Source organism: Antechinus flavipes, chromosome 5, assembly GCF_016432865.1.
Source record: "Antechinus flavipes isolate AdamAnt ecotype Samford, QLD, Australia chromosome 5, AdamAnt_v2, whole genome shotgun sequence".
Taxonomy (NCBI): domain Eukaryota; kingdom Metazoa; phylum Chordata; class Mammalia; order Dasyuromorphia; family Dasyuridae; genus Antechinus; species Antechinus flavipes.
The window spans coordinates 236857270-236877923 of NC_067402.1; the positions used below are offsets into that span (position 1 = coordinate 236857270).

Consider the following 20654-nt stretch of genomic DNA (forward strand, 5'->3'; position numbering starts at 1 on the left):
GCTGCTCTATCTATAGAGAATTCCTCTTCTTAGACTTTATACTGAACATCTTTTAAAAGAGAAGCAATTTTAAACTATGAAAGTATTTTTTAGATGAAGTTATGTTATACTTCTCTGCTTTATATGGCTTCAGAAATGTAAAAGTATCTCTTCGTTTTTAGTGAATATACTTTAAATAATAATTTAGTATTTCATTCATACTTCACATATAAATTGTGGGCTCACTTTTTTTTAAAAATAACTTTTTATTGATAGAACCCATGCTAGGGTAATTTTTTATAGCATTATCCCTTGCATTCACTTCTGTTCTGATTTTTCCCCTCCATCCCTCCACCCCCTCCCCCAGATGGCAAGCAGTCCTTTACATGTTGAATAGGTTGTAGTATATCCTAGATACAATATATGTGTGCAGAACCGAACAGTTTTCTTGTTGCACAGGGAGAATTGAATTCAGAAGGTATAAATAACCCGGGAAGAAAAACAAAAATGCAAGCAGTTTATATTCATTTCCCAATGTTCTTTCTTTGGGTGTCCATCTTTGATCAATTGAAACTGAATTAGCTCTCTTTATCGAAAAGATCCACTTCCATCAGAATACATCCTTAAACAGTATCGTTGTTGAGGTATATAATGATCTCCTCGTTCTGCTCATTTTACTTAGCATCAATTCATGTAAGTCTCAGTGGGCTTACTTTTTAAAAAAATATAGTTCATATCCTTTAAAAATACTTTAGAAAGACTATAACCAAAAAGAATATTATTAAATATTCTTCACAGCATATTATTTTAATCACTGATTTAAAATTTAGAGACCATAGTTCCTAACAGTAATCTCAAAAGGTCATAACATGGTTTTAACAATCCTTCCCATTTAGATAAATAATCAATTGTTTATCATCATTATTATTAACTTTAATAAAAGAACAACTAGCTTTTCTTTTTCTTTCTCTCTCTCTCTCTCTCTCTTTTTTTTTTTTTTTTGCTTTGAGGTTTGCAAGGAACTTCACATATGCTATTTCACATGATCTTTACAACAGTCCTAAAAGATATGTTGTTATTATGCCCATTTTATAAATGAGCAAACTGATACTAAAGGTAGTTAAGTGACTTCACACACAAAGCCACTGTAATGGGCCAGAACTCTATACTTAAAACAAAGATTCTTCCAAGGTGCTAACTCAGTGGAATTGATAAGACAATGGTTACCTAGTTTAGCATGGTGATTAATAGTTCTCTAGTTCAGTATGATTGATTTAATCTTACAATAAATAATGATTCCCTAGTGATATAATGATTGGCTTATATGCAGTATACTGCATATAAATGGGGACAAACTCAGTCAGAGAAGGACTCGGAGACAGAGCCAGAGAAGACAGGGATTAGAGGCAGGAGCTCAAGCCCTTGGAGCCAAGGAGAGACATTCATCTCCTACCTTTGTAGTGGCTAGATACTGGAGCACAAGCTCTTGGACTGAGACAGACTTCAAGACATAGACCATCGTAGTGGTTCTCCTGCCTCCCCCACAGAAATCAAGACACATTCTGGAGGACCTCCAGAAAGCTTGCCTGGGCCCCAGGCAAGAAGACAAGATTTTGAAGGAGTTAATAAAGAATTTGGATTTATCTCTGGCTATTCTTGTGGTGATTACTCAGCTGAAAGGAAGGCTGGTTCAAAGACCTCCAGAAAACTAACCAGAACACTACAAGCCACAAAGATAGTAAATAAGAATTCAAACTCCTCTAACTGACTCTAAGACCAATATTTTATCAATTATCAATCTAACTGCCCTATATTTTGATGTCTAGCTTCAAAGCAACTTTAAAGGCTATTTCATTAAGTAAATTGTTTTAAGAGATATTAAGAGGAAAAGATATGAGAATAGGCTATTGTTACAGATTATTATTGCTTTTTAAGCCATATTACTTCTCCATCAGACTATTCTATAAATCAGATCCCCAGAGGGAGGTCTCTAGGGATAATTCTTGTATGTTGGGGGTATCTCTTATTTCTTTTCTTTCCTTTTTCTGTTCATACTATATGTTAAAAATGGATTATTGCTAGCAGAGCTAATAACATTTGGGGCCAACTTTGTCAACCCTAGGTTACAATGTTTTTAGAAAATACAAAAGAGGATGTTTTAAAATTGCTTTAAACATTTAAAATATGAATTTTAACAAAAAGCTACAACTAAATGCTTACAGATTCGTTACTGGGCTGCACAGGATAAGGAAGCGGCTGCACAGAGAGTTCAAGTCAGCAGTCAGGATTATTCTGCCAAACTGGAAAACTTGCTGCCTGATATGCAGTATTCTGTGGAGGTTAGGGCCTATAACAGTGCAGGATATGGGCCCCCCAGTGATGTGGTTGATGTCTATACAAAGAAAGCACGTAAGTATGAGTATTTTAGAATACTTGAATATAAATGTTCATTAATTTTTCAACATTGACTCTTGCAAAACTTTCTGTTCCAATTTTTTCCCTTCTCCCCACCTCATCCCCTAGATGGCAAGTAGTTATGCACACACACACACACACACACACACACACACACACACACACACACATATGTGTGCATATATATATATATGTGTGTTAAATCCAATACATGTATACATATTTATACAGTTATTTTGCTGCACAAGAAAAATTGAATCTAGAAAGAAAAGAAACCTGAGAAGGAAAACAAAATGTAAGCAAGTGTCAACAAAAAGTGTGAAAATGCTATGTTGTAGTCCACACTCAGTTCCCATGGGCCTTTCTCTGGATGTATATGGCTTTCTTTATTACTGAACAATTGGAATTGGTTTGAATCTCTCATTGAAGAGAGCCATATCCATCAGAATTAATCATTGTATAGTCTTGTTGTTGCCATGTATAATGATCTCCTGGTTCTGCTCATTTCACTTAGCATCATTTCATGTAAGTCTTTCCAGGACTCTCTGAAATCATCCTGCTGGTCATTTCTTACAGAACAATAATATTCCACAACATTCATATACCATAATTTAGTCAGCCATTCTCCAGTTGTTGGGCATCCAATGTTTCCAGTTTCTAGCCACTACAAAAAGGGCTGCCACAAACATTTTTGCACATGTTGGTCCCTTTTCCTCCTTTAAGATCTTTTTGGGCTATGAGCCCAATGGAAACATTGCTGAAGCATATTATTTAAGTAAGAAGGATAAAAATACCGCAACTTTTAAAAAATCAGTTCTTATGTGGCATTATAGAAATAAAATGAACTTTATATATCAACTTTATAAAAATTTGTCTTTGAAAAACCTTCACAAGGTTTAAATGGCTATATTTATTATGTGTTTGGAAATAATATGACAATATTGTTTGATGTTGCATATCAAAAGAGAAGAAAGAGTAAGAGGCAGCAGTCATATTGCTCTGTCCTGGAACAAGAATGAAGCTAGGACCTATAGCAATGAGTAACTTGTAGTGCAGATAAGCACCTGATGCTGTGAATCTTGCTGGGAGCAGAAAGAGAGCCATTATATGTCTGTGTTATTTCCATCCTTTGGCTGAGACTGTATATGTGGCAAGGAGTAAGCCTGTATCTCTAAAATAGAGAACCTTCCAAGAATAGGAGCCAGCAGCAGTCTACTAGAGGTTGGGCAAGCCTGATATTATGCCAACTATGCCCACACTGGAAGCCAGAGTTTTAGGCCAAGAGGATAGTGACCAGATTTTATCTTGGACCTAAAGAGTTACTGTTTTCTGGAACACTCCTGGAAGAAAACAGCATTTAAATAATCAGAGAAATCAGTGGCAAGATCTCAAAGAATACAGATTCATACCAAATAAGATCCCAACATTCCTACCATAAGTATGCAAATTTGACATAGTGGCAAAAATTCAGGAAATAAAGCTGAAAGAATGAATGAGCAACATGAACTACCATGAAAAAAGGATGCCCAAAAAACAAGCTCAGAAGAGACTAACTACACAACATTTACAAGCACATTCCTTTATAAAAGGGTCACAAGGCAATTAGAATTCTTGAAAGAAATTTAGTTAAAAATCATATTATAAATGAAATGAAATTTCTAGCTGAAAGAATTGGAAAAGAAATTCAAGTTTTAGAAAAATGAATGGAAAGAATTTACAAGTCCAAACCCAAATGAGTATAAAAGGTACTATAAACTGTCTATGAAATAATCAAATAAGCTAAGTAAAATGAATAAATCTGTGAGATAATATGAAATATTAAAATAAACCCAAAAGATTGAAAAATTGATCTCAAATTTTAAAAAAAAACTGATCTGATAAAAAAGAGAAAAAAAGATAAAATAATAAAAAATGTGCATCAATAAAGAGTTTAAGAATTGAGGAGCCACAGTCAGGATTACATATACAATGTGCAGTTACAGTAGTAACTGTAGTAATAAAGGAAAAGAGATCTGATATGCAAAAAAGAGATCCCAATAGGAAAACCTACAGGAATATCAGAGCCAAATTCCCAAACCCACAGTTCAAAAGAAAATACTACAAGCAAAAAGAAAAAAAAATTCAAATATGGCAGAGCACAGTTAGAATTACAAAGACCTAGCAGTGGCTTGCATCTTGAAACACAATATATCAAAGAGCAAAAGAACTGGAAATTTAAGAAAAATATAGTGTGAGAGGAAAAACTGATATAAAGGGATTAGATGGAGAAGTAGTTTTAGAACAGGGGGAGAGGATAAGGGAGGAATTTTTAGAAAAAAGCCTCCTCACACCAGATCTGGGTTAAAGAGAGAACAACATATACATTTTAGAAGGGAATAAAAGTCTTCTAAATTTAAACAAAAAATAAGAGGGGGGGAAATAAGGGGTGAGGATAAGGCTGAGATCTTTGGAGGAATTATAGATTAAGTAATAGTAGGGCAAAGTAGTAGGTAAAAGTAAAGCAGACTCAGGAGAAATGGGAAATAAGAGATATACATAAACATAAAATAAAGATCAAGAGTAGAATTTATTATGTAAAAATTGCAGGGACGTAGCATGGTCTCAGACAAAGTTACAGCTAAAATAGATTTAATCAAGAGAAAAATAAGGAAACTACACACTATATGTCAGCCATGTTAATATTGTTTTAAACTATTTAAAACAACTAGATAGTATAAAATTAGAATGTTGTTGTGGTGTAGGAAATGATGAGTTGGTAGACTTAGAAAAATATGGAAAAACTTGGTGTTATAAAAAAAGATGTTATCCACTTTCAGAGAGAGAGAGTATTAATAAGCATTGCAAAGTCTTACATGGATATGGATCTATATGTATAATTAAGTAATCATAGAAATATTAGACAATTCATTATAGAAAATTATAACTAGACAATATGATAACATTTGTAGAATGCTAACCAAAGCAGTTGTTAGGGGAAATGTTATATTTCTAAGTATTTACACCAAGATCAATTAATTGGGCAGGCAACTAAAAAAAGAATAAAAAAACAAAATAAAACTTGAAAGACTTCTCTCACCATAAATATTCTAAAAATCAAAGAAAAATTTGACAAAAGCAAAAGTTAAAAAGTAATAAAACCCACAAGCCTTCTAAAAATAAGTAAACATTTGGCTAATTTGACTTTTTTAAAAGAAAGAAGAAAATCAAATTGTCATCAGAAAATTGAAAAAAAAAAGAATTCACATAAACAAAGAAGAAATAAAGTCAATTACTAGAAACTTTTTTTCAAGTATGTGTACAAATATGACAACTTGTAATGGATGAAAATATTATATTGTGATCCATATTCAGTGCCCACAATCCTCTTTCTAGATGAAGATGACTCTCTCCATCACAAGTCTATTGGAATTGGCTTGAATCACCTCATTATTGTAAATTGATTGTCACATAATCTTGTCGTTGCTTTATACAATGTTCTCTTGGTTCTACTCACTTCATTTAGCATCAGTTCATGTATCTCTTCAGGCCTTTCAGAAATCATCCTTTTGGTTGTTTCTTATAGAACAATGATATTCCATAACATTCATATGTCAAAACTTATTCAGCCATTCTCCAACTGATGAACATGCATTCAGCTTCCAGTTCCTTCCATTAAAAAAAGAGGTGCTGCAAACATTTTTGCATATGTTGCCATACCAGCAGCAAAAGAGACAGCCCGAGTGGTCACTGAATTCCTCATTCAAGCATTCGCAATTATGGGTGTGCCACAAGAAATAAAAACAGATAATGGACCGGCATATACCTCCAAACATTTTGAACACTTTTGTGCACAGTATAAGATTTTACGTACTACTGGCATACCCTTTAATCCTCAAGGTTAGGCAATCGTAGAAAGAAGAAACAGGGACATTAAGACACTCCTCCAAAAACAAAAGAAAGGGGGAGCCACGGGTAACCCTAGAGAACTTCTAAATTTAGTTCTCTATACCATTAATTTTTTAATCTTTGATAAAGATGCACTGGCTCCGGCAGACAGGTTTTATAACCCACCGGAAGGGCAGTGTCCAGTGCGAGCAGCTCCACTATCTTTAGATAATCGCCAGGTGATGTGGAGAGATCCAGAAAGTGGTGAATGGAAGGGACCAGATAGGCTAACTGCTTGGGGGAGAGGATTTGCTTGCATCTCTACATGTGGAGAAGGAATCAGATGGGTGCCGATGAGCCGCATTCGCCTTGTCCATCGCAGAGAGATGGAGCAGACCCTTGAAACAAAGGAGAAGACCCAAGAAATATCGGGTGGTTCTGTTGCTGATTGTGCTCACCATTGAAAAAGCATAGCTGACAATGAGACTGTTAAAAGAACTTTTAAAAATCTTTAGGAATCATTGGATTAAGACAAGATGAGACTGTTTCAGTTCTTGAAAAAACAGCAAGAATCATTGGATTCCTTAAGATGAAAAATTGTTGATGAGACTTTTGCAGTACTTCAGGGCTTACAGGAACTATTGGATTCCTGGCACATGAACTAATGGACAATGGATTCCTTATGGACTATTTCTAGGACTTATGGACATGTGTAAATTTTCAGGTTGATTCATGTTGTTACATTACTACTAGCCTGTGTTATATTGCTATGTGCTTATGTAAATTATGTATACTGTATATGTATATAATATGTATAACCTTTTCCCTTTTTTTATGATCTCTTTGGGATACTGAACCAATAAAGGCACTCAGAACAAATACCATAAGGAATTTTTTAAAAATAGAAAATATAGCTTCATTGCATGAATACTTTCTGACAGTGTAAAAGAGTAAAATCTTTTGAAACTGAGCAATCAACAAATTATTTAGTGCCTAGGAAATGGGCTAAAAATTGGAGTAAAATATATGTGAAATAGTTTGTCCCTACAGAGCTTAACTTCTTTTTTGGAAAATATAAGCACATATGAAATATTTCAAAATAAGTTAAAAAACTAGAATCTTAGATTATCAGAAAATGTCTTACAGTGAACTTTGGGAATACTTGCAAGAAAAAGAAATACTGGTAAATACTATTTTTAAATAATCAGTGCTAAGGTAAGATGTTCCAGATAAAGAAGGCTATAAGCATTTAGTAAGGTAATAATAAGAGATGAAACTTGGATTATTTCACAAAAGTTAGTAGCTTCTGAGTAAGATAAAAGATTAATTTATCTCTTTATTTTAACTTATAGGGTTATTTGGAGTATATTTTCATCAGTGTTTCATCTTTCTATCAAAATAATCTTCCATACTAATTGCTCATGCTTAGCATTATACAATGACAACTTCAGTGAACCCAGCTGAGGTGACTACTAATTTCACATTGCTATTTTTTCTCCTTAGCCCCAAGTCAGCCTCCAAGGATTATTAGTTCAGTAAGGTCTGGTTCAAGATATATTATCACCTGGGATCATGTCAGAGCAATGTCAAATGAATCTACAGTAACAGGATATAAAGTAAGTAAAAGAGGGACAAATAATTTCTTTCATACTCTTCTATATTTGCTTTTGGCTCAATTGAAGACAGGTACATAAAGGAAAAAGATGATTCAAGTCTCATTTTCATGCAGATTTTTATCTTGCATGGAGAAACGGTAATTGATATTTTTGTTGTTTTCAGGAAAACCCGGAGAACTTGCTAGTGTTAGAGTAGAACTTCAACTGAAATTAATAATATTATAACATACTTTAAGATTAAAAAGAATTTTGAGAAAATTATTAGGTAATTCTTTAACATACATACCTATGAAAGATGGATGAATAATAGCTATGAAGAATAGAATGATTCTTAGTAATCAGTGTGTTGAAATCTTAATAGATAAATCTTTAATTAAACTATTTTGATTATAGCAATGAGGAAGTACAATGTTTATATAGAGAAGTCTGAGGCAAATTGGAGTATTAACTTTGAATCAATAAAAATAAGAAAAAATTATGTCCTATATGTCCCAAACTAATATTGCTCCTAAGATCACCCCACTACTCATAGGCAGAGAGTCAAAGAAAATTGTAAAAATGACCTCTAATCCTTTGTGCGAGTCCCAGGTTTTTACTTATAGGAAAAAACCTTCTGTAGCTTTATTTAGTTACATGTGGGAAAATTATAAGATTCAGTTTTCATAGACTACAAAGAATCAAATATTTTTTCTCATGAAATACAGCTATGAATTTGAACAGTTTGAAGAAAAGATAATGTGTCCAAAATTTTTTTTTTCTATTTTCAACTGTATAGAGAGCTGGTCTTGAAGTCAGAATGATCTGGAAATCAAATATATCTTAGAAACATTATGCGTGTGAGACACTGGGCAAGTCACTTAAACTCTCAAAGACCTGAGAAACTCTCTTAAGAGTATAAGTTGTAGGAAAATAAGTTGCCAACCCTTATTGGTAGAGGGAATTCATCTGGGTATTTTCTATACCCATGAAATCATGGGTTCAGTTCACATTCCTGCCCCTACTCCTACCCATATCATTGCATTAACTTCACATATTTTGGTACTTTAAAAGGTGCTCTACAGACCTGATGGTGAACATGAGGGCAAGTTATATTCAACTCATAAGCATTCAATAGAGGTCCCAATCCCAAGAGATGGAGAGTATATTGTGGAGGTTCGAGCACACAGTGATGGAGGAGATGGAGTGGTATCACAAATTAAAATTTCAGGTATGCAAGTCATTTTATTAACCTTAGGATTAAACATTTATAAATATCAATGTATTTACTATCTGGGACAATATAGTTTCAGATTCTCCAAGTGGACTGAATTGTTTAGGAACCCTTACCTATATTCCTAAAATTTTATGACTCACTGAGGGAGATCTGGGATCCATCTTTTTACATTTTATCCAAATAATCTGGCATTATAGAGTACACAGATGTATAAAATGTATATAATGTTTCCAAACTAACTCAAATATAATTACAACCCATGGAATATAAGATTCACTGAGTAACAAATTATTATTTGCTAGAGTGACATCCTCTTGCCAGAAAGAAAAAAAAATAAGATTAATACTGATATTGTATTTAGACTCAAGTTCAACAGAAGCAATTTTATTTTATCTAAAAATAAGTTAATATCTAAGAGAGAGCAGAAAATATATCTTCCTTTAAAGTCTGCTTCCTTCAAAGAGTCACTTGAAGTGTTGGTTCTTCCTTGCTACTCTGGGAACAGATTCCTTTCTGCTGTCATAGGAACAAGAGACCAATATAAGAATTGCTTCATCATGTTAAAGTTCAAGTTCTTCAGCCCAAAATATGAATCACCAGAAGTGACTCTCCTCTCTCTCTCTCCCTCCCTTTCTCTTTTTCTCTCTTTCCCTTCTTCCCCTTTCTAGAGTAGATTAGGGTAGTATGTGCTACAGAATACCTCCCTGATGTATTTTCCTCCCAATTAAATATTTGCTGTCCTCAACAAATTAACTGAGGCACACTTATGCAGGTCCTCAATTTTGAAATGTTCTTTGGGTTCAGTTCAAACTTTATTCTTTCAAGAACCTTCCCTTCGAAAGGGACCTGTATGTGCTAAAATGTTTGTGGCAGCCCTGTTTGTAGTGGCTAGAAACTGGAAATTGAATGGATGCCCATCAATTGGAGAATGGCTGGGTAAATTGTGGTATATGAATGTTATGGAATATTATTATTCTGTAAGAAATGACCAGCAGGATGAATACAGAGAGGCTTGGAGAGACTTAAATGAACTGATGCTAAGTGAAATGAGCAGAACCAGGAGATCACCTTACACTTCGACAACGATATTATATGAGGATGTATTCTGATGGAAGTGGATTTCTTTGACAAAGACTCAATTTCAATTGATAAATGATAGACAGAAGCAGCTACACTCAAAGAAAGAACACTGGGAAACGAATGTGAACTATTTGCATTTTTGTTTTTCTTTCCGAGTTGTTTTTTACCTTCTGAATCCAATTCTCCCTGTGCAACAAGAGAACTGCTCGGTTCTGCACACACATATTGTATCTAGGATATACTGCAACATATTTAACATATATAGGACTGCTTGCCATCTAGGGGAGGGGGTGGAAGGAAGGAGGGGAAAAATCGGAACAGAAGCGAGTGCAAGGGATAATGTTGTAAAAAAAAAATTACCCTGGCATGGATTCTGTCAATATAAAGTTATTATAAAATAAAATAAAATATTAAAAAAACCCTTCCCTTCCCCAATTAAAAAATTTCTAAAAACAATTTTAAAGTTCACATTACACAATTTTATTTGTGCCTCTTAAATTTCATGTAGAGTACCAACATAGCTTGAAACAAACCTGTGAAATTAATAATCTGAGTTTTTTTGTCTAGTTGGTTTTATTTAAGATTGATTAATTTTTTCTTTGATTATCAGAATTTCTACTTTTTTTGCTAGGTGGTTTTTGATTAATTTTTTCTAATTATTTTAGTTGTGTATCCAAATAAATGATTTGTTCCTTAGCTTGTTTGTTGGTTTAAAGAGAGAAAATTTCTCCTAAGAACTGCTTGTAATTTTGTAATGTCTCATCTTTGTCATTTTTTGAATAAATTTTTCTCTTATTTCTAATAGTTTATTTTCTGATCTACCAGTCCTTTAAAATTTAATCTCCAATAAATTTAATTTTTTCCCAAAGGCTCTTTATTAGAATTATATTTCACTGTGAAATTCACATAAATTCACATAAATGATGTATTTACTATTTCTAGTTTTCTATATTTTAATAAAGTTTTGATGCCCCAATAATAATACCTAGTCAACTTTAGTTAAGCTAAAATGAAAGCTTCTATCTGTTCCCATTTAATAACTGAGAAATTTAACATTTCTATTTAGGACCTTAAATTCCTTTTTATTTATCTTTAGATTTGTCTAGCTCTGAAGTGGATACTTTGAGGTTCCCCACAGTTTTCACTGTTTATATATTTCTTCCTTTAAGTATTTACATGCCATATTATTTGATGTATGTGTCATATATTGGTTCATTATCTTTATTACTTTTTTTTAAAGTTCAGCTGAAAGATAATTGAATTTGCCCTCATATCTCATTTTTAGCTCTATATGAATCTTTATATCTTAAGTGTCTCTCTTATAAACAATATATTGTTAGATTTTGTTATCTAATCCATTCTGCTAATTTACGGGTCTGTATATACTGTTGCCATTTATGTTAAGATCATTAGTTATATTTTTTCCATTAATCCTATACTCTTGTATTTTTTCTGCTCTTTGCACTCAGCCTGCTGTTTAGAAATAAGAAGGTGTTAAAAGATGGAGGAGGGTTTCTCTAATGCTTGTAATATATAAATTAATTCATCTGTTTCTGCTCCTTTGGATCTCTTTTTCTTCTCCTTTCCCAATTCTTGGTATCAGACTTTTATTCTTCCCTTTACTTTCTTCCTTCATATCTTCTAAAACATCCCTACTCTTCTTCTTAATTTCCTTCTCCCCTATCCTTCCCTCTTCTATTGCCCTTTTGAGTTTAATGTATTTTTGTGCCTTTATGTGCTATAATTTTGTTAATTATTGGATTAAAACAATGTTCTTTTCTCTTATCTCTTCCTTCATGTTTTCCTTATTTGTCACTATTATGTGATAATAATTTCTCTTTCTCCACCTTTTATCTCTATTTTCCTCCTTTCAGACTTCAAAGACCATTTAAACAAAGAACAGTGGATAGAGAATTGGCTCTGGAGGCAGGAGAACTTGAGTTCAAATTTGGCCTCAGACACTTAATACTTCCTAGTTGTGTGATTGGGCAAATCATTTAACTCCAATTGCCTCACAAAAACAAAGCAAACAAAAAATAAAAAACAAAATTATTGTATGTTTCTCTTATTTACATTTCTCTATGACTGGTGAAGTTACTAAAATTTTTGAGAAGACATTTGCTTCTTATTCTCCTATTAGAATACAAACTCTCTTTTAGCATAAATTCTGTTTCTCTGGACTCCTTAATAGCCATTTTAAAATGTCCACAAGGTTTTGTTCTTTTATTCAATGATGTTTGAAAAATTAAAATTCTCTGTTTCATTAAAGGCCCACTTTCCCCCTTGCCAGAGAGAGAAAAAATAAGGTTAACACTGATATTATATCTAAATACAATATTGAACTCAAGTTCAATATAAGAAATTTTATTTGATCTAAGAATAAGTTAATATCTAAGTCACTGAGAGATAGAGAGACAGAGACAGATTCAGAGAGAGAAGAAGGAGAAAAAGGAAGGGAGGGGGACGGAGGAGGAGGAAGATCAAGAGCTAGAGTGAGAGAGAGAGAAAAAAAAAGAGAGAGAGAGAGAAAGAGAGAGAGAGAGACAGAAAGAGAGAGGAAGGAGGGATGGGGCATGGAAGAGAGAGAGAGAGAGAGAGAGAGAGAGAGAGAGAGAGAGAGGAGAAAGTTGATGTGAAAACAATAGTCTTGCTCACTTGTAACAGCTTCATTTTCCTAGCATACAGATTGGGCTTATATAGCTTTTTTCAGGCCTATCTAGAGTACATAGTCCATCAATAGCATTCTTTGTGTACCAATGTCATTACATAGGGATTTAATCTCTAGATACATGTTGGGTACAACATTTTGGGATCATGCAGAGCAGAATTTCTTGTATTCAGTACAATGGATGTAATTACATTAGGTTTTGTATAGTGAATCATTAGAAGAATGGGTGCAGGGGTTAAGTCATAAAATTACATGATCTGATAACAAGGTTGCTTTTTCTCCACAATTCTGCTGATCTCAGAGATAAGATGCAACTCTATCCTTGTAAAAATATCTAACCTTTTCAAAGATACAGATCAGAGGTGTAAACCACACAGCTTACTAGCCACATTGTAGTATGGAACAGTCCCAGGTATTTCTCAATTCAAATTAAAATGTAATTTGGAAAATTTAATAAAATAATGTACATATTCATAAAATTCACATTAACAAACTGTACATATTTATTCATTTATTTAATTATTTTCAACAAGCATTTTAGTGGTCTTTAGTTCTCTTTTCTTCTATCTCTTTCTTGGGGATTCTTCACTCTCATTCTTGGGAATCTTACTCATGGTTTAATAAAACCTCTGAAAATGAATCCCACATCTCTTCTGTCTAAATGTGGTTCCCAAAGGTTTACTTCCTTATTTCCAAATGATTCCTAATAATAATATTATCAAATTAGATGTTTCAATGACCCTATAGCCTAACTGTTCATAAACAAGAGGATGTTTCCAACCCAAGCATTTGCTTTGTGACATACAACAATAATAATCTGTTGGAGCATGACTATCTCTGATTGATAGATCCTTAGCGTAGAGACCCATAGAGTCTTGTGCTGGATTTAATCAAATCCAAGTTAACTTAGGAAAATAAGTAATATTCCTGACCTGGTAAGATGGTGCTAGTCCAAATTTTTATATGTCTTCTCTAATATTTTGTCTGAACAAGATATGTTAGTGAGATAAAGTGAGGAAAATGCACAAAACACGAGTGCATATCATATTAATGAAAATCTATAAATTTTTCTACTTGCCAGAGGGAAAGAAGAAATTACACAAGAAAGTCTTCATAAGATAGATATGTAGCAGACTTATTAACCAATTGTTCAGATCATTACTTTTCAAGTTATTTCTCTTTTTGTATGTGTGTGCATACGTGCATGTATGCACAGGTAGATATGCAGAGATAAAATTTTACCACAGCAAAATTCATGAGATGAATCCTGAATTCAGAAGTTATGATAAAAAGTATGCCCTGGCAAGCTAATAACATTGTTTATAATGGTATTATGTAACTGTAGAAAATTCTTTATGTTTGTGTGTATGTGTATAGCCAGTAAGCTAAATATCTATTCCTGATTATTTAACAAATAGAATATAATATTTTCACAATAAATTGTGAAATAAATCTATAATTACTAGCATATTCCAGGATTCATTTTGATCTGATGAAAATCTTTTATCTTCTGTTTTTGCTGACATCCCTTTCATATATTCATTACTTTCCCTTTCTTTGTCAGATACATGACTCTCTGAAAAGATAAAATGTTCTGTAACTGAACTGAGCCTATGAAGGAAGATATACTATATCTTTCTTTCAAACAGAATTGACTTAATAAGTTTATTTCTTGAGATACAAAAATATCAATACTCTATTTAAATGATTGACCCTATATAACTACTTTGAAACAATACTTTCAAAAGTAATTTTTGTATGTGTTTGAATGCTTTTGTGTTTTTGTAGCATACACAAAAGTATAAATTATGGATCTTTTAATGCAAAAATGCAAAAAATTAAAATAAATACTAAATGTTTTATAGTATTACAACATTTCATATCCATTACATAATTAAATATCAATTTTGGGATAATATTTATAAATCACTTAGCAGATGCCTGGAAGTAGATGCTATTATGCTTATTTCTTATTTCCATCTTTATTTCTTATTTGCTTCCTAAATTACCTCTTTCTTGACAAATTAATGTTGGCAGCATACACTTGTGTTTTGTTTTTAAAGTTTTTTTGTATATACATAACTCAAACCTATAATATATATGAGGTGTTTCTTGAAGAGTACTTGAATGATAACTATCTTTTTAGATCAAAACATTGTTATGTCTTTAAAAAGGAGTGGAGACTGACATAATCAAGTGATAGATTTTTCCTACTTTGCTCTTGTTAACTGTGTGAGCTTGGATATATATTTAACTTTACTGTGCTTTGATTTTCTCATTGGTAAAATAAGAATGTGCATAATATGTATATGCTATTGTACAGTGTGAAGAGTTGTAATTCATTCAACAATATGACATATCAATATTAATGTCAAAGTGCCTCTCTATACCTTAGTTTTATAATGTGTAAAGATTATAATACTTGCCATATTTACCTTACCCCTGGAGGATAATTTTAAGGATTAAAGGAAATGTGTGCCAGAGCATTATATATAAAAAAAAAATTATATAAAATGTCAGAAGGAATGAAACATCATAGCATTTATAGAGAATTATTGTTAAAAATTTGAAGTTTTACTAAAAACCAAGAGAATATGTCACTTTATATCTGTCACATAAGTCTCCTTCCCTCTTGTGCCATTGTCACCATCCTGGTACAAATTCTTCATCATCTCTCCTCAGGACACTTAGAAACAGCACCCTCTTCTGACTGGTATTCATATTTCATCTCTTCCCATTCCAATCCATCCCCCTCAGTGCATCTATGAATGTGATGATCTTCCTAAAGCACAAGTCCTCCCTTTCATTCCATAAGTAATGATCCCTTAGAATCATTCATACCCTCTATGTCTTCAATATGAGGCCTTTTCTTTCTTTCTTTCTTTCTTTCTTTCTTTCTTTCTTTCTTTCTTTCTTTCTTTCTTTCGTTCGTTCTTTCTTTCTTTCTTTCGTTCTTTCTTTCTTTCTTTCTTTCTTTTTAATGAAAGGTAGTTCTTAATATTATTTTATTAGGCTTAGATTTTGTTTTCGAAAAAAAATCATTACAGACATTTTGGTAGGGAGGATAGGGTAAAAGAAATGATTGGGATGGAATAGTTGGGAAGAGTGAGAAAGAAAAAAAAGAGTGATAAAATGTCTTAATGTCATAAATATAAGCAAAGAAAGTTTTTAAGTACAAGATTTCTTGATAATTATTCTCTTTGTTGTTACTGTCCACATTCTTTTTTTAAATTGCTTTTTATTTACAAGATATATGCATGGATAATTTTTTAGCATTGACAATTGTAAAACCTTTTGCTCCAAGTTTTCCCCTCCTTCCCTCTTTTCTCCCTCAGATAGCAGGTAGACCAATATGTGTTAAATATGCTAAAGTATATATTAAATACAATATATGTATACATATTCACACAGTTATTTTGTTGCACAAGAAGAATCAGACTTTGAAATAATGTACCATTAACCTGTGAAGGAAATCAAAAATGCAAGCGGACAAAAACAGAGGGATTGGAAATGCTATGTAGTGGTTCACACTCATTTCCCAGAGTTTTTTTTGCTGGGTATAGCTGGTTCTATTCATTATTGAACAAATGGAACTGATTGGTTCATCTCATTATTGAAGAGAAACACATCCATCAGAATTGATCATCATATGGTATTGTTGTTGAAGTATATAATGATCTCCTGGTCCTGCTCTTTTCACTCAGCTCCTTTCTTACTTTACTAGTCTTACACTCCATATTGTATGGTTCAACAATAATGAACAAAATACTCCTTTAACAGAATATCCATTTCTCCATCCTATATATTTTTATTGATTGAACCCTAAGTCTGGAATCCTCTCCTTCCTCATCTCCATCTTCTGGTTTCCCTGGATTCCTTCAAATCTCAGATAAAATCATAGTTTCTGCAAGAAACCTTTTCTGATTCCTCATAATGCTAGTGCTTTTCCAATGAAATTATATGTAATTTATCTAAAATATGATAGTTTTCATGTTGTCTCAATCACTTTGAGGACAGGTACTTTTTGCCTTTCCATCTCAAGCATTTACTCAGTGACTGACATTTAGTCAATGTTTAATAAATGCTTGTTGACTTGATTAAACAAATTATTTTAATAAAATTTTGTCTAGAATATCAAGTGTTATCCTAAATCATTCTTTAAGCCCCTGTCTGTACTTTGGAGAGTGCAGTTTTTTGGTACAAATATTCCATTTTAGTTAAATTGCTTTTCTGTGTAATAATTATAATCAAATCAAATCATACATCACCATAATCAAATAATACATCTTATAAGAAATTAACTCTAGAGCTTATTGGGTCTTAAAGATCATAGACTTTTCCTCTCATCTACAGCTTAGAAAATTTATACAACATATGATAAGTGATTTTTATAGTCACAGTAATAGGGTTAGGATGTTATCACAGGTTCTTTGACTCCAAGGACCAGTGCCATCACCTTAGAGCTTATATTTATTCAGTGTTTCAGCCGAGTCAGGATGTGTACATTTTGAAAATGTTACACATAGATGCAAAATATCCACTTTCCACTTGACATGTTTTCTCTGATTATCTATAATGACATGATTAAAACTGGTGCTATAAAACATTATTCATTTATTTCTTCTTTGTATGTCTATCATCTATTTTTGTGCTCATTGTATATTAGTTATAAGAGTCTCAGGAGATGGCGGGGCATAGAGCACTTCTTTGTAGTTTCTCCTTTTAGTGGATTATTCTGGAAGACCTTCGCATACACAAATTTCAAATAAAGACCTTACTTTCTAATGTAACTATTTATAAATATTACAAACATAACAAAAACTATCAGTTTATATTCCTTAGAGAGTAGGATAGCACTTGTTAATTACAAAATTTTTAAGCAAAACCATATTCTATGTATATTAAGAAAGGAACATATATCAAGACCAGGCATTATAGAAATTATTGCATTAGTATATATTTAGTTGTGAGTAGCAAACAGCTGACTTTAAAGGAACCATTGGATGTTCAAGATTTTCCTCATTGTAGATAGAATTATTATGATACCTGTAAAGTAATCACAAATAACAAACTATGTTTACTTTTTAGGTGCATCTGAAGTTTCGCCTAGTTTCTTTGGCTTATTGCTGCCTGCCTTTGGCATCCTAGCTTTTTGGGAATTCTGATTGTAGCTGGATATCTGCTATCAATGCATAGCTGTGAATGCTCCTCAAATCTTTAAGGACTACCTACCACTCTTTCTGATTCCTGTGGCACTATCTTAATCCAAATCTGTTATACTTTAAAAAAATTACTCTGCTGTGTTACAGTAAATTCAAGGACTGAGACACTTAGGAACCCCTTCATCTAATGAATACTCTTTGGGATGTATACAAAATGATTTTTTAACCTGTTACAATATGCCTTATAAAACTCTTAAACTGATCTGTGACAGTTGCATGATTTGGTCAATAGAGTAAATTAATTGTTAACATCCACTAATATAGATTGTACAGTAAGAATAAAATCACCATCCAAAGGTGCTTTAATGACAAGTTGTAACATATGCTAGAGACTGAAACATAGATTTATGTAATAATTGTAAGAATAACTTGGTCTGTTTGTACTCTTCTATGTTTTGTGTACTATGTATTTTAGAATGGCCCCTATCTTCATGGTCTTTATTTTTAGAGATACAGTCAAAGCAAAAACATTCAGTTCATCTTGCAGAACTTTCTCAACTCTATAAACACATGTTTAAGTATTTGAAACATTTTGAAAGCTGTCCAGTTATGAAGGTTTTTCAATGAAAAAAATGCCAACAAGTTTGTTTTAAATGTTTAAATTCCCAGAATTAAAAATTCTTAAACTTTGTATATACATTTGAATTGTCTAATACCTTTGAATTTTTAAAAAAAGAGTGATTTTCTAAATTACAGATAATTTAGATTTTTTGTCATACTGGTGATAAATTATATTTCCAAGTTACTTTTTTTTTGAAATCTTAATTTTAGGCCTCAAAAATTCTGTTTTAAGTTAAAATTTTTTGTTAGCCTTTTCATTTTCATGTGATATTCTGATTCTTACTAAATACTTTTATTTTTTTTCTAAAATGTGAACAAAGACTGAGAATGAATAATTGTTATTAATCAGAAATACAAAAATGAGTCAGGTTACAATGATTTAATAATATCATGTCTTCTTTTTCTTCTTCATTCCTGGGTATAACCTTCCTTTAGTCAAGGTATAAAACCAGTCAATTAACCTTGGGTGTGAAAGCTTTTAGTATTTTTTAAAATGATTTCTAACAGAATTTCTCATTTTGATGGAATGCTGCAGGAGAAGGGGAGGGCTAAGGGGATCAAAAGAGCACAGCAAAATATTTTTGGTTTTGTTTCTTAAAAATAAATGAACTTGGATATCTAACAGAAGCCAATAATGTTTATGTTTTGACTGTGTCTGTCAAGAGCTTTTGTTAAAGAGTTTTTGTAGAATGTAAAAATCAAAAAAGAGCATTCTTTTATTTACCTTGGTAGGCTCAAAATATTGAATATGATATTAATCAAATTTCTCAAGTAATCCTGCTTCAAGAACAATAAACTGAATCATATCTTATTAGCATATCCTTGCTAACTAATTAAACATAGAATTTATCTTTTTAGGTTATAGTAGAAAGTCATTAAAATATTTATAAGAAATGAGATTAGAACTATTACTACTTTACACCTCTTTCTTTAAATTATATAATTTTTGTACTATATATTTAATTGTAAATGTTAGAATCTTCATTATAAAAATAGTAATATTGCATTCATTTGCTTCTAAGTATTTGTTATTAGAGATTTTTTAAAAAAATAAGTGAAATGGATAATTTCTCACAGAATCAGCAATTCATTACTAAATTTCACAAAACATAAAATTGGTTGGGAGAGAAAAACATCTTCATATCTAAGAAAAATTAATACTCTAATTCTTTTGCACAAGTTTAATTTTTAAAAAAATTTCTGTTTTTTTTTTTCAATGCTTTTGGACAATTTGGTATAAGCAATAACACATTATTGCTTAATATATGTTAGCGTTTACCCCACCCTGATAATATGATGGTAAGAAGCAAAACTAATTTTTTTTGCATGATTGTAAAAGGTAAAAAGGGTGAAAAAGAATTTAGGGATTTAAAAAAAAATTCATAGTTCATAATAACTCACATAATGATCATGTAACTTTGCTTTTTTATTGTTTCACAAAATTATACCAATTTAATTTGTGTCTTATGTTTAAAACATTGCTAATCAAACTAATGTTTTAGTTGTTTTACAAAAAAATTCTTAATTAAATTTTATATATAGACATATTTATTCTTTCTTTATATTTCAAGAAAGATGATATTCATAGTTTTATTTGATAGCTATGATGCTTGAATTTTTGTTTTTAGTTTTTTAATCATTTTTTCAATGGAGTAGATTGACTGTGCTTTGTCCTTTCTATGAATGAAAAATAAATTATAATGAAATAAATGTAACATTGTTATCCAAGATGTAACAGTTGTCCTTTCATTCTACCCAAAAAGGATTATCTTCTTAGAACCATTGTCTCATTACAACTTTAGTGTAACAACTTTAAAATCTGATTGTATGAAATTTGAAGGATGTTACAGAGAATATATATGTGTGTATATATGCATGTTTCCCCCATACACTAAACAGCAAATACAATGTTTTCAATATTGGAGTTTTGCATAAAAATTAATTAATAGTATTTGATCTCATCATAATAACAATAGAACTACCCACTTTCATGACATACACTATGTTTCTATGCCTGCTTTTTTCAGTATATGCAA

The 20654-nt window shown here is 31.8% G+C and overlaps 1 protein-coding gene across 1 annotated transcript in view; it reads left to right on the forward strand.

The window, feature by feature from the left end:
• CNTN1 (contactin 1) overlaps positions 1 to 20353 on the forward strand; it is a 250874-nt gene extending 230521 nt beyond the window's left edge. Inside the window, exons 20-23 of the mRNA XM_052000864.1 lie at positions 2202 to 2388; positions 7762 to 7874; positions 8925 to 9081; positions 17924 to 20353. Of these exons, the coding sequence (XP_051856824.1) occupies positions 2202 to 2388; positions 7762 to 7874; positions 8925 to 9081; positions 17924 to 18000 (534 nt within the window). The 3' untranslated portion in view covers positions 18001 to 20353. The remainder of the gene's footprint in view (positions 1 to 2201; positions 2389 to 7761; positions 7875 to 8924; positions 9082 to 17923) is intronic.
• Positions 20354 to 20654: the final 301 nt, after the last annotated feature.